Source organism: Sapajus apella, unplaced genomic scaffold (assembly GCF_009761245.1).
Source record: "Sapajus apella isolate SASKATOON/1434 unplaced genomic scaffold, GSC_monkey_1.0 scaffold7, whole genome shotgun sequence".
NCBI classification, from domain to species: Eukaryota; Metazoa; Chordata; class Mammalia; order Primates; family Cebidae; genus Sapajus; species Sapajus apella.
Window position 1 is genome coordinate 68432 of NW_022436947.1, and position 21152 is coordinate 89583.

A 21152-nucleotide genomic window follows, 5' to 3' on the forward strand; every position below is an offset into this window, starting at 1 on the left:
TTAGTAAAAAGAAAACATAAAAAATACAAAGAAAAAGTAAAAACACCAATGGGGCAGCGCCAATAACTCTTAAAGGATTAAAGGAGTATTTTTAATGAATATGCAAAAAAGAGGACTGGGTGAGGAACATCAAGAACAACACATAAGAACAATGGTAATAGTAACTAACATTTATCGACTGGGCCATCATGTACCAGTCACAATTCCAAGCACATCTTGTGTGTTAAGTTAGGTAATCCTTGCCACCCTCTGAGTTAGGTACTATTTTGAACATCATCTCCATTTCATCTGAGATGAATGGAAAGAGTTGAATCACTTGTCAGGATCACACAGTGAAAACAGAAGAGCCAGATCTTAACTTGAGGTAGCCTGGATTCAGAGCCCACACTCTCAACACAAGCCTTTGCCTCTAAGCTGAGAGGACACTTAGAGAAATGCCCAAAGTGTGGCTGTGAAGAGCTAGTTGAGAGGGCCAGCAAAGCACTAGGCAGAGCAAGCTCCACTTCTTAAGAAGATGTTATCACACAACAGATAGCAAGCCAAAAGCAGAGCCACTCAACTGCTCCTCTCCTTCCATCTTCACTCATTCCCTAATATGAGTGAGTGACACATAAAGAGCAATCATAAAACAACTGGAAAAGAACAGATAAAGTCACCGCATTTGTAAGAGTGGGAAGGAAGCACCAGAGTGGGAGGAAATGTTGGAAAACAACACCGAGTCTCTAAATAATCAATTCTCCAATCTCTACTGAGTAACTAGCCTGAATTTTTCCAAAGCTTATAGATGGGATCATGAAATCCATCCAATTGGCCAGAGCTCAACAAATATTTGAAAATGTTTAAAAGGGGATTAGAGGATCCAAGATGGCCATTTAGGAACAGCTCAGGATTGCAGGTCCCAGTGAAAGCGCAGAGGGTGAGTGGAAGCCGCATTTTCATTGCCCACAGACTAGGCAATTCCCAGGCGGAGGAGCTCCACGGGTCCCCAGTGCGGCTGTTTCAGCCAGCGCGGCTGTGCAGGCTGGCGTCACTGCTTTGCCCCGTGCGGCTGCTTTGGCGGCACCCTGGAGCAGTGATTCTCCGTACAAAATACACCGGTCCGGGTGCCCTTTTGACTGGCGACTGGAGCCATGGGAAGTCGCCCATTCTTCTGTTTGAAAAGGGGACTGAACAGGGAGCCAGGACAGTAGATTCCAGGGTAAAAAAAAAGCGCCACGAATCTCAGTGCCACTGTTCAAGCCAGCACAGTGAGTTGTCACACGGGAGAAAACACACACCGCGGCGCCTCTTCAACAGGCGACTGGAACACCAACTTAAAAAAAAAAAAAAGGCTCTGAGGCAGGGAGCCAGACCATAAGGCTAGGCTGGTCCCACCCCCACAAAAGAACAGCAACCAGAAACTCTGGATTGGGAGTTTCACAGCAAGCGCAGCTGAACCCGGGAAGGTCCAGCTCTGTGGGGGAGGGGTGTCTGCCATTACGGAGGCAGCCCACCACTACAGAGGTAGTCAGCCAATGTTGAGGCAGCCCGCCGTTGCCAAGGCAACTCGCCATTGCTGAGGCAGCCCGCCGTTGCCAAGACAACCCACCACTGCAGAGAGGCTCCGCCTTAATAGATGCCAGCCACCATTGCCGAGGCAGTTCTAACTACACCCATATAAACAGGACTGCAGGGAAGTTCACTCAGCAGCTGGGCAGAGCCACAACAGCTCAGCAAATCCTCTACAGGCAGACAGTGACTAGGTTGCCTCCTTGCTGGACAGGTTAGCTCTGAAAGAAAAAAAAAGACAGAGAGAAGGCAACAGCATAACCAAAACTCATAAAGCCCTAAATCCCTGGGACAGAGCACCTGGGAACCAAAAGCAGTTTATGAGTTCTGCTACAGCAGACCTAAACGTACCTGCCCAGCAGCTCTGAATGAACAACAGAGCTCACAGCTCACCATTTGAGCTCCTATAAAGAAGAGACCATATCCTCAAGCAGCTCCCTGACCCCTATATATCCAAAGAGACACCTCATAAAGGAGAGATCAGATTGACACTTGGCGGGTATCCTTCTGGGACAAAGATAGCAGAAGAAGAAAACTGGTAACAACCCTTACTGTTCAGCAGCTGCTGCAGGTGAACCCCAGGCAAGCAGGGCCTGGATTGGACCTCAGCAGACCTACAGCAGAGGGGCCAGACTGTCAGAAGGAAAACCAAGAAACAGAAATAACCTCATCATCAACAAACAGAACGTCAATCTGAAAGATTTGAGACCCAATCTGAAAGCCAGCAACTACAAAGTCGACAGGTGGATAAATCCTTAAAGATGGGAAGAAACCAGCCCAAAAAGGATGAAAACAACCGAAGCCAGAACACCTTTCCTCCTACAAGGGATCACAACTCCTCACCAGCAAGGGAACAAGGTTGGATGGAGAACGAGTGTGATGAAATGACAGAATCAGACTTCAGAAGGTGGGTAGTAAGAAACTTCTGTGAACTTAAAGAACATGTTCTAACCAAATGCAAAGAAACTAAGAACCTTGAAAAAAGATTTGACGAAATGGTAATGAGAATGGACAAAATAGAAAGGAATATAAGTGAATTGATGGAGATGAAAAACGCAACACGAGAACTTCGTGAAGCATGCACAAGTATCAACAGCCGAATGGACCAAGCAGAAGAAAGGATATCAGAGATCGGAGATCATCTCAATGAAATAAAACGGGAAGGCAAGAATGGAGAAAAAAGGGTAAAAAGGAATGAACAAAGTCTCCAAGAAATGTGGGACTATGTGAAAAGACCTAATCCACGTTTGATAGGTGTACCTGAATGCGACGAAGAAAATGAATCCAAGCTGGAAAATACTCTTCAGGATATTATGCAGCAAAACTTCCCCAACCTAGCAAGACAGGCAAACATTCAAGTCCAGGAAATACAAAGAACACCACAAAGATATTCGTCAAGAAGAGCAACCCCAAGACACATAATTGTCAGATTCACCAGGGTTGAAATGAAGGAGAAAATACTAAGGGCAGCCAGAGAGAAAGGTTGGGTCACCTACAAAGGGAAGCCCATCAGACTCACAGCAGATCTCTCAGCAGAAACCCTACAAGCCAGAGGAGAGTGGGGGCCAATATTCAATATCCTTAAAGAAAAGAACTTTCAACCCAGAATCTCCTATCCAGCCAAACTAAGCTTCATAAGTGAAGGAAAAATAAAATCCTTTGTGAACATGCAAGTACTCAGAGATTTTGTCACCACCAGGCCAGCTTTACAAGAGCTCCTGAAAGAGGCTCTACACATATAAAGGAATAACCAGTACCAGCCACTCCAAAAACATGCCAAAAGGTAAAGAGAATCAACACAATGATGAATCTGCATCAACTAATGGGCAAAACACCCAGCTAGCACCAAAATGGCAATATCAAATTCGCACATAAAAATATTAACCCTAAATGTAAATGGACTTAATGCCCCAATCAAAAGACACAGACTGGCAAATTGGATAAAAAGCCAAAACCCATTGGTGTGCTGTATCCAGGAAACCCATCTCACATGCAAGGATACACAAAGGCTCAAAATAAAGGGATTGAGGAAGATTTACCAAGCAAATGGAGAGCAAAAAAAAGCAGGAGTTGCAATTCTCGTCTCTGATAAAATAGACTTTAAAGCAACAAAGATCAAAAGAGACAAAGAAGGACATCACATAATGGTAAAAGGATCAATGCAACAAGAAGAGCTAACGATCCTAAATATATACACACCCAATACAGGAGCACCCAGATACATAAGGCAAGTTCTTAATGACTTACAAAGAGACTTAGACTCCCACACAATTATAGTGGGAGACTTTAACACCCCATTGTCAATATTAGATAGATCAACCAGACAGAAAATTAACATGGATATCCAGGACTTGAACTCAGACCTGGACGAAGCAAACCTAACAGACATTTACAGAACTCTCCACCCCAAATCCATAGAATATACATTCTTCTCAGCACCACATCACACCTACTCTAAAATTGACCACATAATTGGGAGTAAATCACTCCTCAGCAAATGCAAAAGAACGGAAATCGTAACAAACAGTCTCTCAGACCACAGTGCAATCAAGTTAGAACTCAGAATTCAAAAACTAACCCAGAACAGCACAGCTTCATGGAAACTGAACAACTTGCTCTTGAATGTTGACTGGATAAACAATGAAATGAAGACAGAAATAAAGATGTTCTTCGAAATCAACGAGAATGAAGACACAACATACCAGAATCCCTGGAACACATTTAAAGCAGTCTCTAGAGGAAAGTATATAGCAATAAGTGCCCACATGAGAAGCAAGGAGAGATCAAAAATTGACACCCTATCGTCAAAACTGAAAGAGCTAGAGGAGCAAGATCAAAAAAACTCAAAGTCTAGCAAAAGACAAGAAATAGCTAAGATCAGAGCAGAACTGAAGGAGATAGAGACACAAAAAACCCTTCAAAAAATCAATAAATCCAGGAGCTGGTTTTTTGAAAAGATCAACAAAATAGACAGACCACTAGCCAGATTAATAAAAAAGAAAACAGAGAATAACCAAATTGACGCAATAAAAAACGATAAAGGGGATATCACCACAGATTCCACAGAAATTCAAACCATCATCAGAGATTATTACACTCTATGCACATCAACTAGTAAACCTGGAAGAAATGGATAAATTCCTGGACACTTGCCTCCTCTCAAGCCTAAACCAGGAAGAAGCTGAAATCCTGAACAGACCCATGACAAAATCTGAAGTTGAGGCAGCAATTAAGAGCTTACCACCCAAAAAAAGCCCAGATCCAGACGAGTTCACAGTCGAATTCTACCAGACATACAAAGAGGAGCTGGTACCATTCCTTCTGAAACTATTCCAAACAATACAAAAAGAGGGAATTCTTCCCAAATCATTTCATGAGACCAACATCATCCTGATTCCAAAACCCAGCAGAGACTCAACAAGAAAAGAAAACTTCAGGCCAATATCCATGATGAACATAGATGCAAAAATCTTCAATAAAATACTGACAAGCTGATTGCAACAGCACATCAAAAAGCTTATCCACCATGATCAAGTAGGCTTCATCCCAGGGATGCAAGGCTGGTTCAACATACGCAAGTCTATAAACGTAATTCACCACATAAACATAACCAAAGACAAAAACCACATGAGTATCTCAATTGATGCAGAGAAGGCCTTTGACAAAATTCAACAGCCCTTTATGCTAAAAACACTCAATAAGCTAGGTATTGAAGGAACGTATCTCAAAATAATAAAAGCTATTTATAACAAACCAACAGCCAATATCATACTGAATGGGCAAAAACTGGAAGCATTCCCCTTGAAATGTGGCATCAGACAAGGATGCCCTCTCACCACTCCTATTCAATATAGTATTAGAAGTTTAGCCAGAGCAATCAGGCAAGTAAAAGAAATAAAGGGCATTCAAATAGGAAAGGAGGAAGTCAAATTGTCTCTATTTGCAGACGACATGATTGTATATCTAGAAGACCCCATCGTCTCAGCCCCAAATCTCCTGAAACTGATAAGCAACTTCAGCAAAGTCTCAGGATACAAAATCAACGTGCAAAAATCACATGCATTCCTATACACCAGTAACAGACTTAAAGAGAGCCAAATCAAGAACAAACTTCCATTCACAATTGCCACAAAGAGAATAAAATACCTAGGAATACAACTAACAAGGAACGTAAAGGACCTCTTCAAGGAGAACTACAAACCACTCCTCAGCGAAATAAGAGAGGACACAAACAGATGGAGAAACATTCCATGTTCATGGTTAGGAAGAATCAACATCGTGAAAATGGCCATACTGCCCACAGTAATTTACAGTCAAGCTACCAATGACCTTCTTTGCAGAACTGGAAAATATCACCTTAAACTTCATATGGAACCAAAAGAGAGCCCGCATAGCCAAGTCAATTCTAAGCAAAAAGAACAAAGTGGGAGGCATCACACTACCGGACTTCAAACTATAGTACAAGGCTACAGTAATCAAAACAACATGGTACTGGTACCAAAACAGAGATATAGACCAATGGAACAGAACAGAGGTCTCGGAGGCAACACAACATATCTACAACCATCTGATCTTTGACAAACCTGACAAAAACAAGCAACGGGAAAAGGATTCCCTGTTCAATAAATGGTGTTGGGAAAGCTGGCTAGCCATGTGCAGAAAGCAGAAACTGGACCCCTTCCTGACACCTTACACTAAAATTAACTCCAGATGGATTAAAGACTTAAACATAAGACCTAACACCATAAAAACCCTAGAAGAAAATGTAGGCAAAACCATTCAGGACATAGGTGTAGGCAAGGACTTCATGACCAAAACACCAAAAGCATTGACAACAAAAGCCAAAATAGACAAATGGGACCTAATCAAACTCCAAAGATTCTGCACAGCAAAAGAAACAGTCATTAGAGCAAATCGGCAACCAACAGAATGGGAAAAAATTTTTGCAGTTTACCCATCTGACAAAGGGCTGTTATCCAGAATTTATAAAGAACTAAAATAGATTTACAAGAAAAAAACTAACAAGCCCATTCAAAAGTGGGCGAAGGATATGAACAGACACTTTACAAAAGAAGACATACATGAGGCCAACAAACATATGAAAAAATGCTCATCATCACTGGTCATCAGAGAAATGCAAATCAAAACTACATTGAGATGCCATCTCATGCCAGTTAGAATGGCGATCATTAAAAAATCTGGAGACAACAGATGCTGGAGAGGATGTGGAGAAATAGGAACAATTTTGCACTGTTGGTGGGAGTGTAAAATGGTTCAACCATTGTGGAAGACAGTGTGGCGATTCCTCAAGGACCTAGAAATAGAAATTCCATTTGACCCAGCAATCCCATTACTGGGTATATATCCAAAGGATTACAAATCGTTCTACTATAAGGACACGTGCACACAAATGTTCATTGTAGCACTGTTTACAATAGCAAAGACCTGGAACCAACCCAAATGCCCATCGACGATAGACTGGATAGGGAAAATGCGGCACATATACACCATGGAATATTATGCAGCCATCAAAAACGATGAGTTTGTGTCCTTTGTAGGGACATGGATGAACATGGAAACCATCATTCTCAGCAAACTGACAGAAGAGCAGAAGATCAAACATCACATGTTCTCACTCATAGGCGGGTGTTGAATGATGAGAACACAGGGACACAGGGAGGGGAGCACTACACACTGGGGTCAGTTGGGGGGAAATAGGGGAGGGACGGTGGGGGGTGGGGAGCTGGGGAGAGATAGCAAGGGGAGAGATGCCAGATGTAGGTGATGGGGAGGAAGGCAGCAAATCACACTGCCACGTGTGTACCTATGCAACAATCTTGCCAGTTCTTCACATGTACCCCAAAACCTAAAATGCAATAAAATGGGAAAATAAAATATTTCCAATTTTTAAAATTTAAAAAAAAAAAACAACTCTGAAAAAAAATGTTTAAAAGGAGAGAAAGTTAGACTTCAGAAATTATAAACATGTATGTTAGAATATAATTCTGGGAATGTTAAAAATATAATACAACATTGTTATAAATATAACCTGTGGGGGTGCTATAGACTAAACGTTTCATTTATGAAAATTTTATTCATTCAAAAATATGTGTTAAGTAACAAATACCCCCATGAAACTTAAATTTTTAGTGGGGAATGGTGGGTATAGGTAATAATTGAATATATGCAGAAGTGTAAAACAGGTTAAATATTACAGTATGCATCTAATATTTAACAATATTAGATGGCATACAATTCATAGGGCAAGGGATACAATTTGTAGGGAAAGTCTCTCTAATAAGATGACTTTTGAGAGGAGATTTTTTAGAAAGAGTGGGACATGGGAGGACGTAAAGGAAAAATAATTCAGGGAGTGGAAAGTGCAAGTTCAATGGTTCTGTGGTAGGAGGGTGCTTGGTGAATTCACAAAACAGGAATGAGGTCCATGTGGCTGGCGTGGAGACAGAGAGGAAGTTGGCATCTGAGCAGAACGGAGGCTCTGATTATGTGGGACCTGTAGGCCACCGTAGGAACTTAGCTTTTTATAGTATTAAATCAAGCTAAGCCTAAGGCTACCTCATTACATATTTTAAGTTCGGCCTGAAGGTTTCTCTGTACATTATGAACTATAACCTAAATGGACTTGTAGACAGACCATAGCCTACTCTTGTGCCAGTCATCAAGTTTTGGCCAATCAATGGTGGCCAACTGTTCAAACTGTGTTCCACTATGGCAAATGCCAAGCTGTAATCAATCCTGCTGTTTCTGTACCTTCCATTTTCCGTACATCACTTTCCTTTTTCTGTCCCCAAATCTTCCACCACATGGCTGCACTGGAGTGTCTGAGCCTGCTCTGGCTCTGGAGGCTGCCCAATTCATGAATTGTTCTTTGCTCAATTAAACTCTGTTAAACTTAATTTGGATAAGGTTTTTCTTTTAACAATAGCGAGCGAGTTCAGAGGCCCTGAAAGGTTTAAACAGGGGAATGACAGGCTCTACATTATATCTTATCAAGATTGCTACTGTTGCTTTGTGAAAAATTGAGTAAGAGACTTGGGAGGCACAGAGAGCAGATAAAAAGGCTTCTGTAATAATCCAAGCCAACTATGCCCCCTTTCCTCTCCCTTCATGGCAGAGTGCTAGGCTTGTTTGTGTTAATATTCTCCTTATCAAGCAGAGTGCCTGGCATAATAATGATGGTTGCATGAAACCTTTGGCAATAGCAAATAAACTGCAGTCATTCACTGACACCTTAAAAGGAACCATGCGTTTGTCTATATTAAAAACACAGTCTGTGATAAGAGTCATTGCTTCACAGGTGAAAGAAGGAATGCAAATGGAAAGAGGCTCTATTTCAAACCTGAGATCACCAGAAGATCTGCTTTGCCTGCTGCAGGTTTCCTTAAAACCCATAAGCAAATCCTGTTCTCTTCTCCACCCACACAGGTCCAGATGGGCATGCAAAACTGAATTTGGGAAACTGAAGCTATGTTTTGTTTGCACCACTGATGCTGTGCTGTGGCCCTCTGGGAAGGCCATTGTACAGGAACACCTGGATTTATTAATCCTGCATCACCCAAAAGATAGAACCATTAGTCTTCCACCCTACGATGAGCTCTTATATGTATCCAAGAGATGTTCTAGAGAAACAACATCCCTCTAAGATTCCTGCCAGAACTTTTATGCACTCACTTCGGGATAGATCTAGGGAAAGGGCTGGATGCTTTGTGAAGGAAGGGATTCTGGCTTGGAATGTACATTTACCTTTCTGCACTGGGTGGCATCTAGGCCTTCAGATTAGCCAACTAGAGAACATTAGCCAAGTAGAGAAGATTAGCCAGCTAGAGAAGAGACATCATGTTGATTCTAACTTCTATCTCCACTGTGTCCTATGAAGTCAAAAGTACATTTCTGTTTATTTCAGTCCTGGAGTTTGCAGTGGGGTTTCTGACCAATGCCTTCATTTTCTTGGTGAATTTTTGGGACATAGTGAAGAGGCAGCCACTGAACGACTGTGATCGTGTGCTGCTGTGTCGCAGCATCAGCCGGCTTTTCCTGCATGGACTGCTGTTCCTGAGTGCCGTCCAGCTTACCCACTTCCAGAAGATGAAAGAGCCACTGAACCACAGCTACCAAGCCATCATCATGCTGTGGATGATTGACCAAGCCAACCTCTGGCTCGCCACCTGCCTCAGCCTCCTCTACTGCTCTAAGCTCATCCGTTTCTCTCACACCTTCCTGATCTGCTTGGCAAGATGGGTCTCCAGGAAGATCTCCCACATGCTCCTGGGTATTATCCTTTGCTCCTGCATCTGCACCGTCATCTGTGTTTGGGACTTTTTTAGCAGACTTCACTTCACAGTCACAACTGTGCTATTCATGAATAACAATACAAGACTCAACTGGCAGATTACAGATCTCAACTTATTTTATTCCTTTCTCATCTGCTATCTGTGGTCTGTCCCTCCTTTCCTATTGTTTCTGGTTTCTTCTTGGATGCTGACTGTCTCCCTGGGAAGGCACATGAGGACAATGAAGGTCCATACCAGAGACTCTCGTGACCCCAGCCTGGAGGCCCACATTAAAGCCCTCAAATCTCTTGTTTCCTTTTTCTGCTTTTTTGTGATGTCATTCTGTGCTGCCCTCATCTCAGTGCCCCTACTGTTTCTGTGGCGCAACAAAATAGGTACGATGGTTTGTGTTGGAATAATGGCAGCTTGTCCCTCTGGCCATGCAGCCATCCTGATCTCAGGCAATGCCAAGTTGAGGAGAGCTGTGACAACTGTTCTGCTGTGGGCTCAGAGCAGCCTGAAGGTAAGGGCTGACCACAAGGCAGATCCCAGGACACTGTGCTGAGAACAGACATGAAATGAGCTCTTCATTCAGACGCCTGACAGTCTTCATGAACATGCCTCTGATTCCTCAGAAATACAACTCTGATTCCTCACTAAGCCTCCCGATTTCTTCTGCAAAACATAACTGAAAGTCTCTCTAGTTTGTATCAATTAATTCACTTATAGCTGAATAAAATAATTATGCACTATACATGGCCTAGGCAAGAATAATGTTGTTGGTGTCCCAGGTTTATTTTCTTAAAATGAACAAAATATTTAGGTGAGGTATTCAGTGTAAATCCTTTATATACTATAGCTTATTATTGGTATGAATCAAACCATGAGAAATCACCTCTTCTAAAATAATATCCAAATCCCAAGATAATATGTTTGGCTTTTAACATGACTGCTAAACCTCTTTCTCAGGACTGACGCTAGCATCATATTTGGAAATACTCACTACTACAAGAAGTATATAATCCTCTTCAAACTCCACAATTTTCATGGAAACAAAGACAAACTTGGAAAAAAATTATGTCATAATTTCAGATTCAAGAGGTACCACATAACTTCAGCTACAAGAAGACAGAGGTCATTTTGTCTGAAAATACACTGATTCAGAAAATGCACTTTGACCTACTTTATAATGATGGAAGAGCAGCAGATCTGCTCAGTAGGTGACCTGAATGCCAGTAGGTGCCTGTGTGGGCTTTCTGACTATGCCCACTTTGCCTTTGAAGATGATGCTTTGCCTAATACCAAGTATTGATCTCTCTAGTTGGGTACCCTACTAAAATCGCCTAGCTGAAAGATATGTTTGTAGAGATTCAGCCTTCTCTGTCACTTTGCACAGGAACCCAGCCAGGAAGTCTTTCCTCAAATCAGGTACGGAAAGACTCAGGAGAAAACAAGATATGCCAGACATTTAAATCTTGATAGGCTTCACAGCGGTAAGAGCTCACCACCAAGGCTCTTAGTTCTGTCAGCTGTGGGGCCAGAGAACTGCTTCCTCCTCTCAGGCACTTGTTCTTAATCTAATACTTCATCTCAGTTTTCCTCCAAAATTTAGCCATTTCTTCACCTCCAGTGGCTACAAAATATGCAGCTTCATTTGGCTTCCTTCCCTTTGTGTACATTGAAGTTGTCTTAGGCTTCCCTCAAAGACATAGGTCCTCGCTCTCGGCTGCACATTGAAATTACCTAAGAGGCTTTTAAAAAAAATCTCAACGTCCCAGCCAAATATGGCCAATAAAATCAAGTCTCTCGAGACAAAATGAGGTTTCTTTTTCTTTAATGGTCCTCAGGTGATTTCAGGGTGCAGCCAATGTTGAGATCCACTGTTCTAGATGCCCTGTTGGTGTAGAGGTGGAGCATCTTTTCATATGCTTATTGGTATGGCTTTAACATTACATTTTTGAGGTTCACCCATAATATTATGAGTCACTGCTTGCTTATCTACTCCCTATTGCTGAACATTTGCATTGCCTACAGTGTGGGGATACTGTGAATAAAGTTTCTATACATATTCTTGAAGAATTCATTTCTCTCTAGGCAGTTTCATTTCCCAGGTAAATACCTAGGAGTGAAATTACTGTGTCATAAAGTTTATATTTATTTAACTTTATAAAAGCTGTTCAAGAGTTTTCCAAAGTGATTCTAACATGTTATGCTCCCCTCAATAATGTAGGAGAGCTGTTCCACATTCTCATCAACGTTTGGTGTTGTCAGTCTTTTTAATTTTGGCCATTCTAGTGAGAAATGAAATGGTATCTCATTGTGGTTTCCATTTGCATTTGTCTTCTAACTAATGATATGGAGCACAATTTTGTGTGCTTCTTGGCTATTTGTATTTCTTTTATTATAAAGTAACTATTTGTTTGCCCATTTTATATTGAGTTATCTTTTTATTGATTTGTAAGAGTATTGATTTGTAGCGTTTGTGTATGTGTGATCATATATATATATGTATTCTTACACAACTCATATATATCCACAACTGTTTCATATTAAGTTGTCTTATTGATTTGTAATTTGATTCATGTGTGTATATATATACACACACACACACAAATATACATATATGTATATGTGTGAAAATATATAACATATACACTCTGTATACAAGTCCTTTGTCTGACATATGTATTGTGAATATTTTGACCTAGACTGTGGTTTTCCTTTTCATTTTTTAATAGTATGCTCATAAGCAGAAATTATGACTTTGAATAAAAGCTAGTGTCATTTTTTTCTACAATGCTTGTGCTTTTTCTGTCTGCTCTAAGGAATATCTGCCTGCCTCTGACATGCAAAAATAGTCTCTATGATTTTCTCTAGAATTTTCATCATTTTTACTTTTCTATTTGAGAATATAATTCATCTTAAATTTTTATGTGTAGTATTAAGTAGGTCTGAACTTTGCTGTTTTCATATGTCTATCTAAGTATTCCAATATCATTTATTGAAGACTTTTATTTTCTAATTTAATTGATGAACTCTTGTCGAAAATCATATGACTATATATGCATGAATCTTTTTCTGGTTTCTATACTGTGTTCCATTGATCTATTTGTTCAAACTTTAACCAATATCTCACTTTTTGATTATGGTAGATTACTGGTAAGTTTTAAAATATTCAAAAATATTCAGTCTGAAAACCTACAAACATATCTCTTTATTTTTTGTCTTCAGTTTATCTCAGCAATGTTTTGTAATTTTTAGTGTAGAGGTCTTTTGATAAAATTATACCTAAGTATTTAATATTTTATAATGTTATTGTATATAGAGTGGTTTAAATTTTTATTTATTTGCTTCCAGAATATAAAAATACAATTGATTTTTGTATGTTAACTGTTATCTTACAAAAAACTATTCTAAATTAATATATTGGTTCTAATAGCTGTTTGAAGATTCTTTGAAATTTTATACTTAATAATGTCATCAGTAAATAAAGAATTTTATTTCTTCTTTCTTCATATGTATGCCCTTTTAAAAAAAAAAAAAAATTATTTCACTGGCTAGGATCTCCAGTGTAGTACTGATTAGATTTAATGTGAATATACATTCTGGTCTTGTTCCTGTTTTTAGGAAAAGAATATTCACTATTTCATCATTGGATATAATGTTAACTGTAGGTCATTTGTAGATTCCCTTTATCAGATTTTAAAAGCCTATTTTTATTTCTACTTTGCTAAAAATTTTTATCATTAACGAGTATTGAATTTTATTTAAAAATTTTTTGTATTTATTGAGATACAATTTCTCTCCTCCATTTTGTTAACATGGTGAATTACAGTGACTAACCTTTGAATGCTAAATAAACCTTACATTCCTGGTGTAAGCCTCACTTAGTTATAGTGTATTATTCTCTTTATATGTTTCTCTACTTTATTTGCTAATATATTGTTAAGGATCTTTGCATATATATTTATGTGAAATACTAACCTCTATTTTTCTTTTTGTTTTTTTTTTTTTTTAATTGCATATCTGTCAAGATTTGGTGACAAAGTTATTCTGGCCTAATGAAACAAGTTAGAAAACATTTCTTCCATATTTATTTTCTTAAAACTTTGTGTAAGATTAGTATTATTTCTTCTCTATTTGATACGATTCACCAGAGAAACCATTTGGACCTGAAGTTTTTTATTCATAAAGGTTTGTATTTCTTTAATAATTACAACCTATTTAATAGCTATAGTACTATTAAGATTTTCTATTTCTTCTTGTGTCTATTTTGGTTTCATTTTTCAAGGAGTTTGTCCATTTTATCTAAGTTTTTAACTTTTTGCCATAAGTTTGATCAGAATGTCCCTTAACTGACATTTAATGTCTGTAGTATGTTTCCCTATTCCCTTATTCTCAATTTTGATTACCTTGTTGTCTCTTTTTATTTATTGTTTTAGCTAGTGATTCGTCAACTTGTTGATGTTTACAAGCAATCAATATTTGTTTTCATTTGATTTTCTCTACTTGTATTTCCTCTATTTATGTTCTATTATTTATTATTTTATTTCTTCTTTAAGTTCTCTTCCTGCTTTAGCTTCTTAAGGCAGAGAATTTGATCAACAATTAAACATTTCTTTTGTTCTAATGTAAACACTTAAGCTTTAAGTTTCCTGCTCAGCACATCTTGGCTGTATCACACAAATTTTGATATGTTGCATTTTCATTTTTATTCAGTTTGAACTTTTATCTAATTACACTTTATATTTGTTGTTTGACCCATGTTTTACTTAGAATTGCATTGTTTAATTTCCAAGAATTTGGGACTTCACTAGATGTCTTATTGATACTAATTTCTAATTTAATGCCATCAGAACACATATTCTATAATATTTCAATATTTTGAAATTTATTGAGACTTACTTTGTGGCTCAGCATATTGTCTTTGTGAATAATTAATGTGTATTTGAAAAAGACATGCTGTGGTTGAATATAGTGCTCTATAACTATCGATTAGGTCAAGCTGTTTGATACTGTTAGTTAGATCTTCTACATTTTTCTGACTTTTTGTGTTATTTTAATCTCAAATAATGAGAGAGAAGTTTAAACATGTTTCAACACAATTGTGGATTTGTCTATTTCTCTCTGTAGTCCTGTCAGTGTTTGCTTTATCCTTTTTGAAGCTCTAGTATTAAATTCTTACATGTTTATAATTGCTGTGCCTACCTGATTTATTTACCCTTTTATAATTTTAGAATTATAAAATAATTTAAAATTACCTTTATTTCTCATAATACTTGCTTTGAAGTTCACCTGGACTGATATTAAAATAATCACTCTAGCTTTCATATGCTTTTAGTTTTCTTGATATGTTAGATCATTCTTGCATTGCTATAAATAAATACCTGAGGCTGGATAATTTATAAGAAAAGAGGTTTAGATGTAGGTGATGGGGAGGAAGGCAGCAAATCACACTGCCATGTGTGATCCTATGCAACAATTTTGCATGTTCTTCACATGTACCCCAAAACCTAAAATGCAATAAAATAAATAAATGGGGGAAATAAATAAATAAATAAATAAATAAATAAAAATAAAATAAAAAAAAAAAAGAAAAGAGGTTTAATTGGCTCATGGTTCTGCAAGCTGTACAGGAAGCACAGAGAGAGCATCTGCTTCTGGTGAGACCTCAGGAAGTTTACAATCATGACGGAAGGTGAAGGGGGAGCAGGCATCTCCCATGGCAAAAGTAGGAGCAAGAGAGAGAGGGGAGGGGAGGTGCGCTATACTTTTAAACATCCAGGTCTGGTGGGCACTCACTCACTATCGTAAGGAAAGCAGAAAGCCATGAGAGATCTGCCCTCACAGTTTAAACCTAGTCCAGCAGGCCCCACCTCCAACATTAAGGATTATGTTTCAACATGAGATTTAGAGAGAACAACACCAAGTGATACAAAAACTATATCACTTGGTTAATATTTCTATCCTATTACTTTCAAATATCTCTTTATTTTTCAAATATGTCTGTTAAGAGAAAGGCACTGGATCAATATATTCAAAGTGCTAAAAACAATACTGTGAATCCTCCTATATTCAGTAAACTGTCCTTCAAATATGAGGGAGAAATTAAGACATTTTCAGACAAAGAAAAGCTGACAGAGTTCGTTACCACCATATCTGCTCTGCAAGAAATGCTTAAGGGAGCCCTGCAAGGTGAAACAAAAGAACACTAGATAGTAATTCAAAGCTGTATGAAAAAAATAAAGACCTTAATAAAGCTACATGGGCAGTGATAAAAGCTAGTGTAAGTTTGTAACAAGATTGTAACTCCGCTTTTTGTTCTCTGCATGATTAAAGGGACTAATACACTTTTAAAAAATATAAGTCTAAAATCTGGTATCATTGTAAATTTAGTTAGTTTGTAGCTCCACATTTTATTTTGTACATGATTTAAAAGACTAATTTAGGCCAGGCACGGTGACTCAAGAGCCTGTAATCCCAGCACTTTGGGAGGCAGAGGTCAGGAGTTCGAGACCAGCTTGGCCAACATGGTGAAACCCCATCTCTACTAAAAATACCAAAATTAGCTGGGCATCATGGCATGCGCCTGTAATCCCAGCTATTCAGGAGGCTGAGGCAGGAGAATCGCTTGAACCTTGGAGGTGGAAGTTGCAGTAAGCCAAGATGACATCACTGAACTCTAGCCTGGGTGACAGAGCAAGACTCCATTTAAAAAAAAAAAAAAGACTAATTTATGTAGAGAATTATTAGCTTAGAAAAGGAAAGAGGAAGAAATGGAGCAGGGTGGCTGAATAAAAGCCTATACCCTTCCTTATCCCTTGACAACAGCCACATGGCGTGGAGAATCTGTGTACTTGAGGGAGGGCACAGCAAGCGTGAGGCTTTGCATTGAACTCAATGCTGCCCTGTCACAGTGGAAAGCAGAACCAGGTGAAACTCAGCTGATGTCTGTCCATGGAAGAAGCATTTGAATTGGCCCTAGCCAGAAGGGAATTGCCTATCCCAGACGCCAGAACTTAAGTTCTGGCCAGCCTTGTCACTGCAAGATGGAGTGCTCTGGGGCTCTAGTAAACCTGAGGAGCAGATTGGGCCAGAAGGACTGCAATTCCCAGACAAGGTTTAGTGCTAGACCATCCTCAGAGCCAGTGGACTTGGGAGGCACGTGACCTACGTCAGAGTGGCTAAGAGAGTGTTTGTGCCACCCTGCCCACATACCCCAGAAGCAGCCACACAATGTGGAGAAATCCATTCCCTTGGGAGAGGGAGAGTGCAGGGATTGAGGGACTTTGCATTGAACTCAGTGCTGCCCAGTCCCAGTGGAGACATGGCAGGATGCATCACCTACTGACTAAAGAGACCCTGGTCCCTAAATACCCAACAGTGATATCCAGGTACTATGCTACAGTTTGGGCTCTGAGACATGTTGGTTTCAGGTGAGATCCAGCACATCTCTAGCTGTGGTGGTTATAGTGAAAGACTCCTTCTGTTTTGAGAAAAGGAAATGGGACTTTGTCTTGCACTTTATGTCCACTTTAGCCACAGTAGGTTAGACCACCAAGCAGGACCTTGGGATCCCTGAATCCAGGCCTAGGTGCTTGGTCAGTATTTCTGAGACTGTCCTGAGCCAGGGGGAAATCCACTGCCCTAAAGAATGAATTCTAGGCCTGGCAGCATTCATCACAAGCTGACGGAAGGACTCTTGATCTTTAAGTGAACATCAGCGGAATACTGGCAGAGCTCCCTGTAGAACCGCGGTGGTGGTGACCACAGAGAGCGGTTCCTCTGCCTGTGGCAAGGGCAGAGAAGAATGGGAAGAACTTTGTCTTGTGGTTTGAGTGCCAGCTTGGCTGCAGAATGGGACACCAGGTAAATTTCTAAGGTTTTTACTTCAATCCCTGGCTCCCAGATATCATCTGTGGACCCACCCAGGGCCTGAGGTAACTTGCAACTCTGAAGGGGGCAACACCAGCCTCTAGCGGGTATTTGGGCCTGAGAAGATTCTGTATCGGGTCCTTGAGCCCACTGCTGGGCCTGCTCCCACACTGTGGAGTGTACTTTCACTTTCATTAACTGTTTGCTTTTGTTGCTTCATTCAAAAAAAGTGGGGAGCAAAGGACTTGCATGGACATTTCCCCAAAGAAGATACACAAATGGCCAATAAACACATGAAAAGATGTTCGACATCATTAATCACTGGGAAAAGGCAAATCAAAATTATAATGATTAAACCCCTCAGCAAAATCAGCATAAAAGGGACATACCTTAAGGTAATAAAAGCCGTCTATGACAAACACACAGTCAACATCATACTAAATGGGGAAACATTGAAAGGATTTTCCCTGAGAACTGGAACAAGACAAGGATGCCCACTTTCACCACTTCTATTCAACATGGTACTGGAAGTTCTAGCCAGGGAAATCAGCAAAGAGAAAGAAATAAGGGGCATCCAGATTGGCAAAGAGGAAGTCAAAGTGTCACTGTTTGCTGATGATATGACCACATACCTATGACCTCAAGCCTGTAATCCCAGCACTTTGGGAGGCTGAAGCGGGCAGATCACAAGGTCAAGAGATCAAGACCATCCTGGCCAACATGGTGAAACCCCGTCTCTACTAAAAATACAAAAAAAAAATTAGCTGGGCGTGGTGGAGTGTGCCTGTAGTCCCAGCTACCCAGGAGGCTGAGGCAGGAGAATTGCTTGAACCTAGGAGGCAGAGACTGCAGTGAGCCGAGATTGCCACTGCACTCCAGCCTGGTTCCTGGTGACACAGCAAGACTCTGTCTCAAAAAAAAAAAAAAGAACATTATGCTAAGTGCAACAAGTCAGTCACAAAAAGAGATACTATATGATTCCACTTATATGAGATACCAAAGTAATCAAAATCATGGAGGCAGAAAGTAGAATGGTGGCTGCAAGGGGTCTGAGCAAGGGGGAATTAGGAGTTACTGTTTGATAGTTATAGAGTTTTGATTTTATAAGATGAAAAGAATTATAGAGTTGCATGGTGGTGATGGTTGCATATTATGAATGTATTTAATACCATGTTATAAATGTACTTAATAACTTTTTTAAGTTGTACACTTAAAAAAGGTTAAGTTGGCAAATTTTGTTTTCCATATTTTACCGCAATAGAAAAAAAATGAAGAAAAAATATTTTTAAAAAACAAAAGTTAAAGAAGTAGACCAGCACATTGGAGAACGCACAGCTCATAGTGACTTGTATTGACTTTGCATTCTGACCTTAGACACCATGTCACTCCAGACAGGCCCACAGATCTCTGGACTACAAAGAGACCACTCCCCTTGAAAATAAAAGTGTCTGCCATCTCAGAAAGTAAAACTATATGTTTGTTAAGAGAAGATCATTGTTTTATATTATTTTTATCCAGTCTTTTAATTGCTGGCCTTTGTTATAGTTCATTTATATTCAAGGCAATTTCGACATGGTTGGATTTAGGTGTACAGTGTTGGTATTTGTCATTTATGTGTCCTATCTGTTTTTGTTTTCTCTTCCTTCTTTCCTGCTTTCTTTTAGAAAAATCTTTTTAAAAATTCTCTATTGCACCTCAGATAGACCTATTTTTGTAAAATTTTTGGTGGTTGCTCTAAGGATTACAGAATCAATTCTTATCACAGTCTACTTAGAGTTAACATATACACAATGATCTTGCAAAAGTATGGTTTCATTGTCACCAATCCTCATCCTTCGTGCCCTTGTTGTAATATATTTTACAAATACATCTATTGTAAATCCCACAATAAAACATTATGATTTTTGCTTTATTTTCTAACTGAAAGATAAAAATTGTATATATTTATCATATTCAACACATTGTTTTGAAATATCCACATGTTGTGGAATGGCTCAATCAAGCTGATTAACATATGCATTACCTCACATACATAACCATATTTTTGTGGTGAAAACACTTGAAACCTGCTCTCTTAGCAATTTTCAAGAATACATGTTTATTAACTACAGTCACTATGTTGTACAGTGCTTCTATTAGTTCAACTTTTTTAGATTCCACATATGATTTTTTTCTTGAAATTGTCAGTTACATTTTCAAGAAATTAAGAGAAAAGATAGTTGTTTATATTTGCTCACATACTAGCCATTTCTAGTACCTTGCAGTTAGGCTCAAAGGGTGATGCAGAGTAATAAAATGTGATCTGTTTGGCATAGAACCCTCAATTTAGTTGAGGGCTACATACAAACATATAGGAAATATTTAAATAGTAATAAGAGTTTGCATCTAATTAGGTGTCAACATTATTGGCATAAACAAACTGTGTAACCAGGCTTTGGATCGGAATTCAAGTGAATGTTATAGACAGATTTAGAGGTAGAAGTGAGCATAGCAAGTTCTCTACAGTAGGTAGAGGTCAGATTATGGAGCCAAGATCAAGAGCTGAGGCTTTTTCATGTTAGTAGCTATAACGGAATCTTAAATAAGGAAGTGACATAATGACAGCATTTATTTTATGTGCAGGATTGATTTGAAGGGGAGGAGGCAAAGGATTTGAACCACGTACACTTCAGTCACAATAAAAGGAAATGTGGTCTGGAGTGGAGGTAGTGGAAATAATGAATAAGGAATAGATTGAGAGGCCTTTGGAAAAACATCATCAACTTGTGTCTTAATATGGTGATTGATAGGGAAGGAAGAATCAGGGAGGATTTCATTGTGGGGTTGCAATATGATGTAATCACTTAAGAAAAATTGAAGTTGAGAGAGGAAGTTGGTTTGAATTTGGAATAAATTGTAAAATTTGGATTGTATTACAACTGGGCAGACATCATGTTTTCTACTCAGAAAACACCAGCAGACTTTTAAAAATGAAGAACTGAAATTCAGATTAGAGGTTGGAACTAGAAATAGACTTGTTGTCATCAAGGAGAGCTCATATGAAAAATGTAAGATTTAATTTGGGTTATAAAGGTAGAGGGAAAATGTTAGCAAGGTTAGAGGCTGTGAAATTCTGGGAGGAACAGGTGGGCAAGAGGTAGTGAGGATGGTTGGAAAAGGCCACTTTTTTTTTTTTTTTTTTTTTTGTCTTCTCAGACCCTCCTTTCTTCTGAGAACAATCACCTCCACCTAGAGGCAACTGCTTCTCTGGGCTGCCGCTAAGTGTTCTCCATGATCCTGCCCTTTACCATATTTGATGGATTCACTGTAAGCCCATCAAAGTCTATTTTTGGTAATTTTCTAACTTGATCAAAGAAAACTTTTGTAAGACATGAAATCCAGCAGCTTCTCAAAGCTATGTTCTCTACCCCATAGCCTACTACATGCAGAAATGAACAG

The 21152-nt window shown here is 39.2% G+C and overlaps 1 protein-coding gene across 1 annotated transcript; it reads left to right on the forward strand.

Moving 5' to 3' along the window:
- The first annotated feature begins 9294 nt into the window (after positions 1-9294).
- Positions 9295-10455, forward strand: TAS2R38 (taste 2 receptor member 38). The gene has a single exon (XM_032275793.1). The coding sequence runs from the start codon at positions 9406-9408 to the stop codon at positions 10402-10404; it is 999 nt and encodes a 332-aa protein (XP_032131684.1). The 5' UTR covers positions 9295-9405; the 3' UTR covers positions 10405-10455.
- Positions 10456-21152: the final 10697 nt, after the last annotated feature.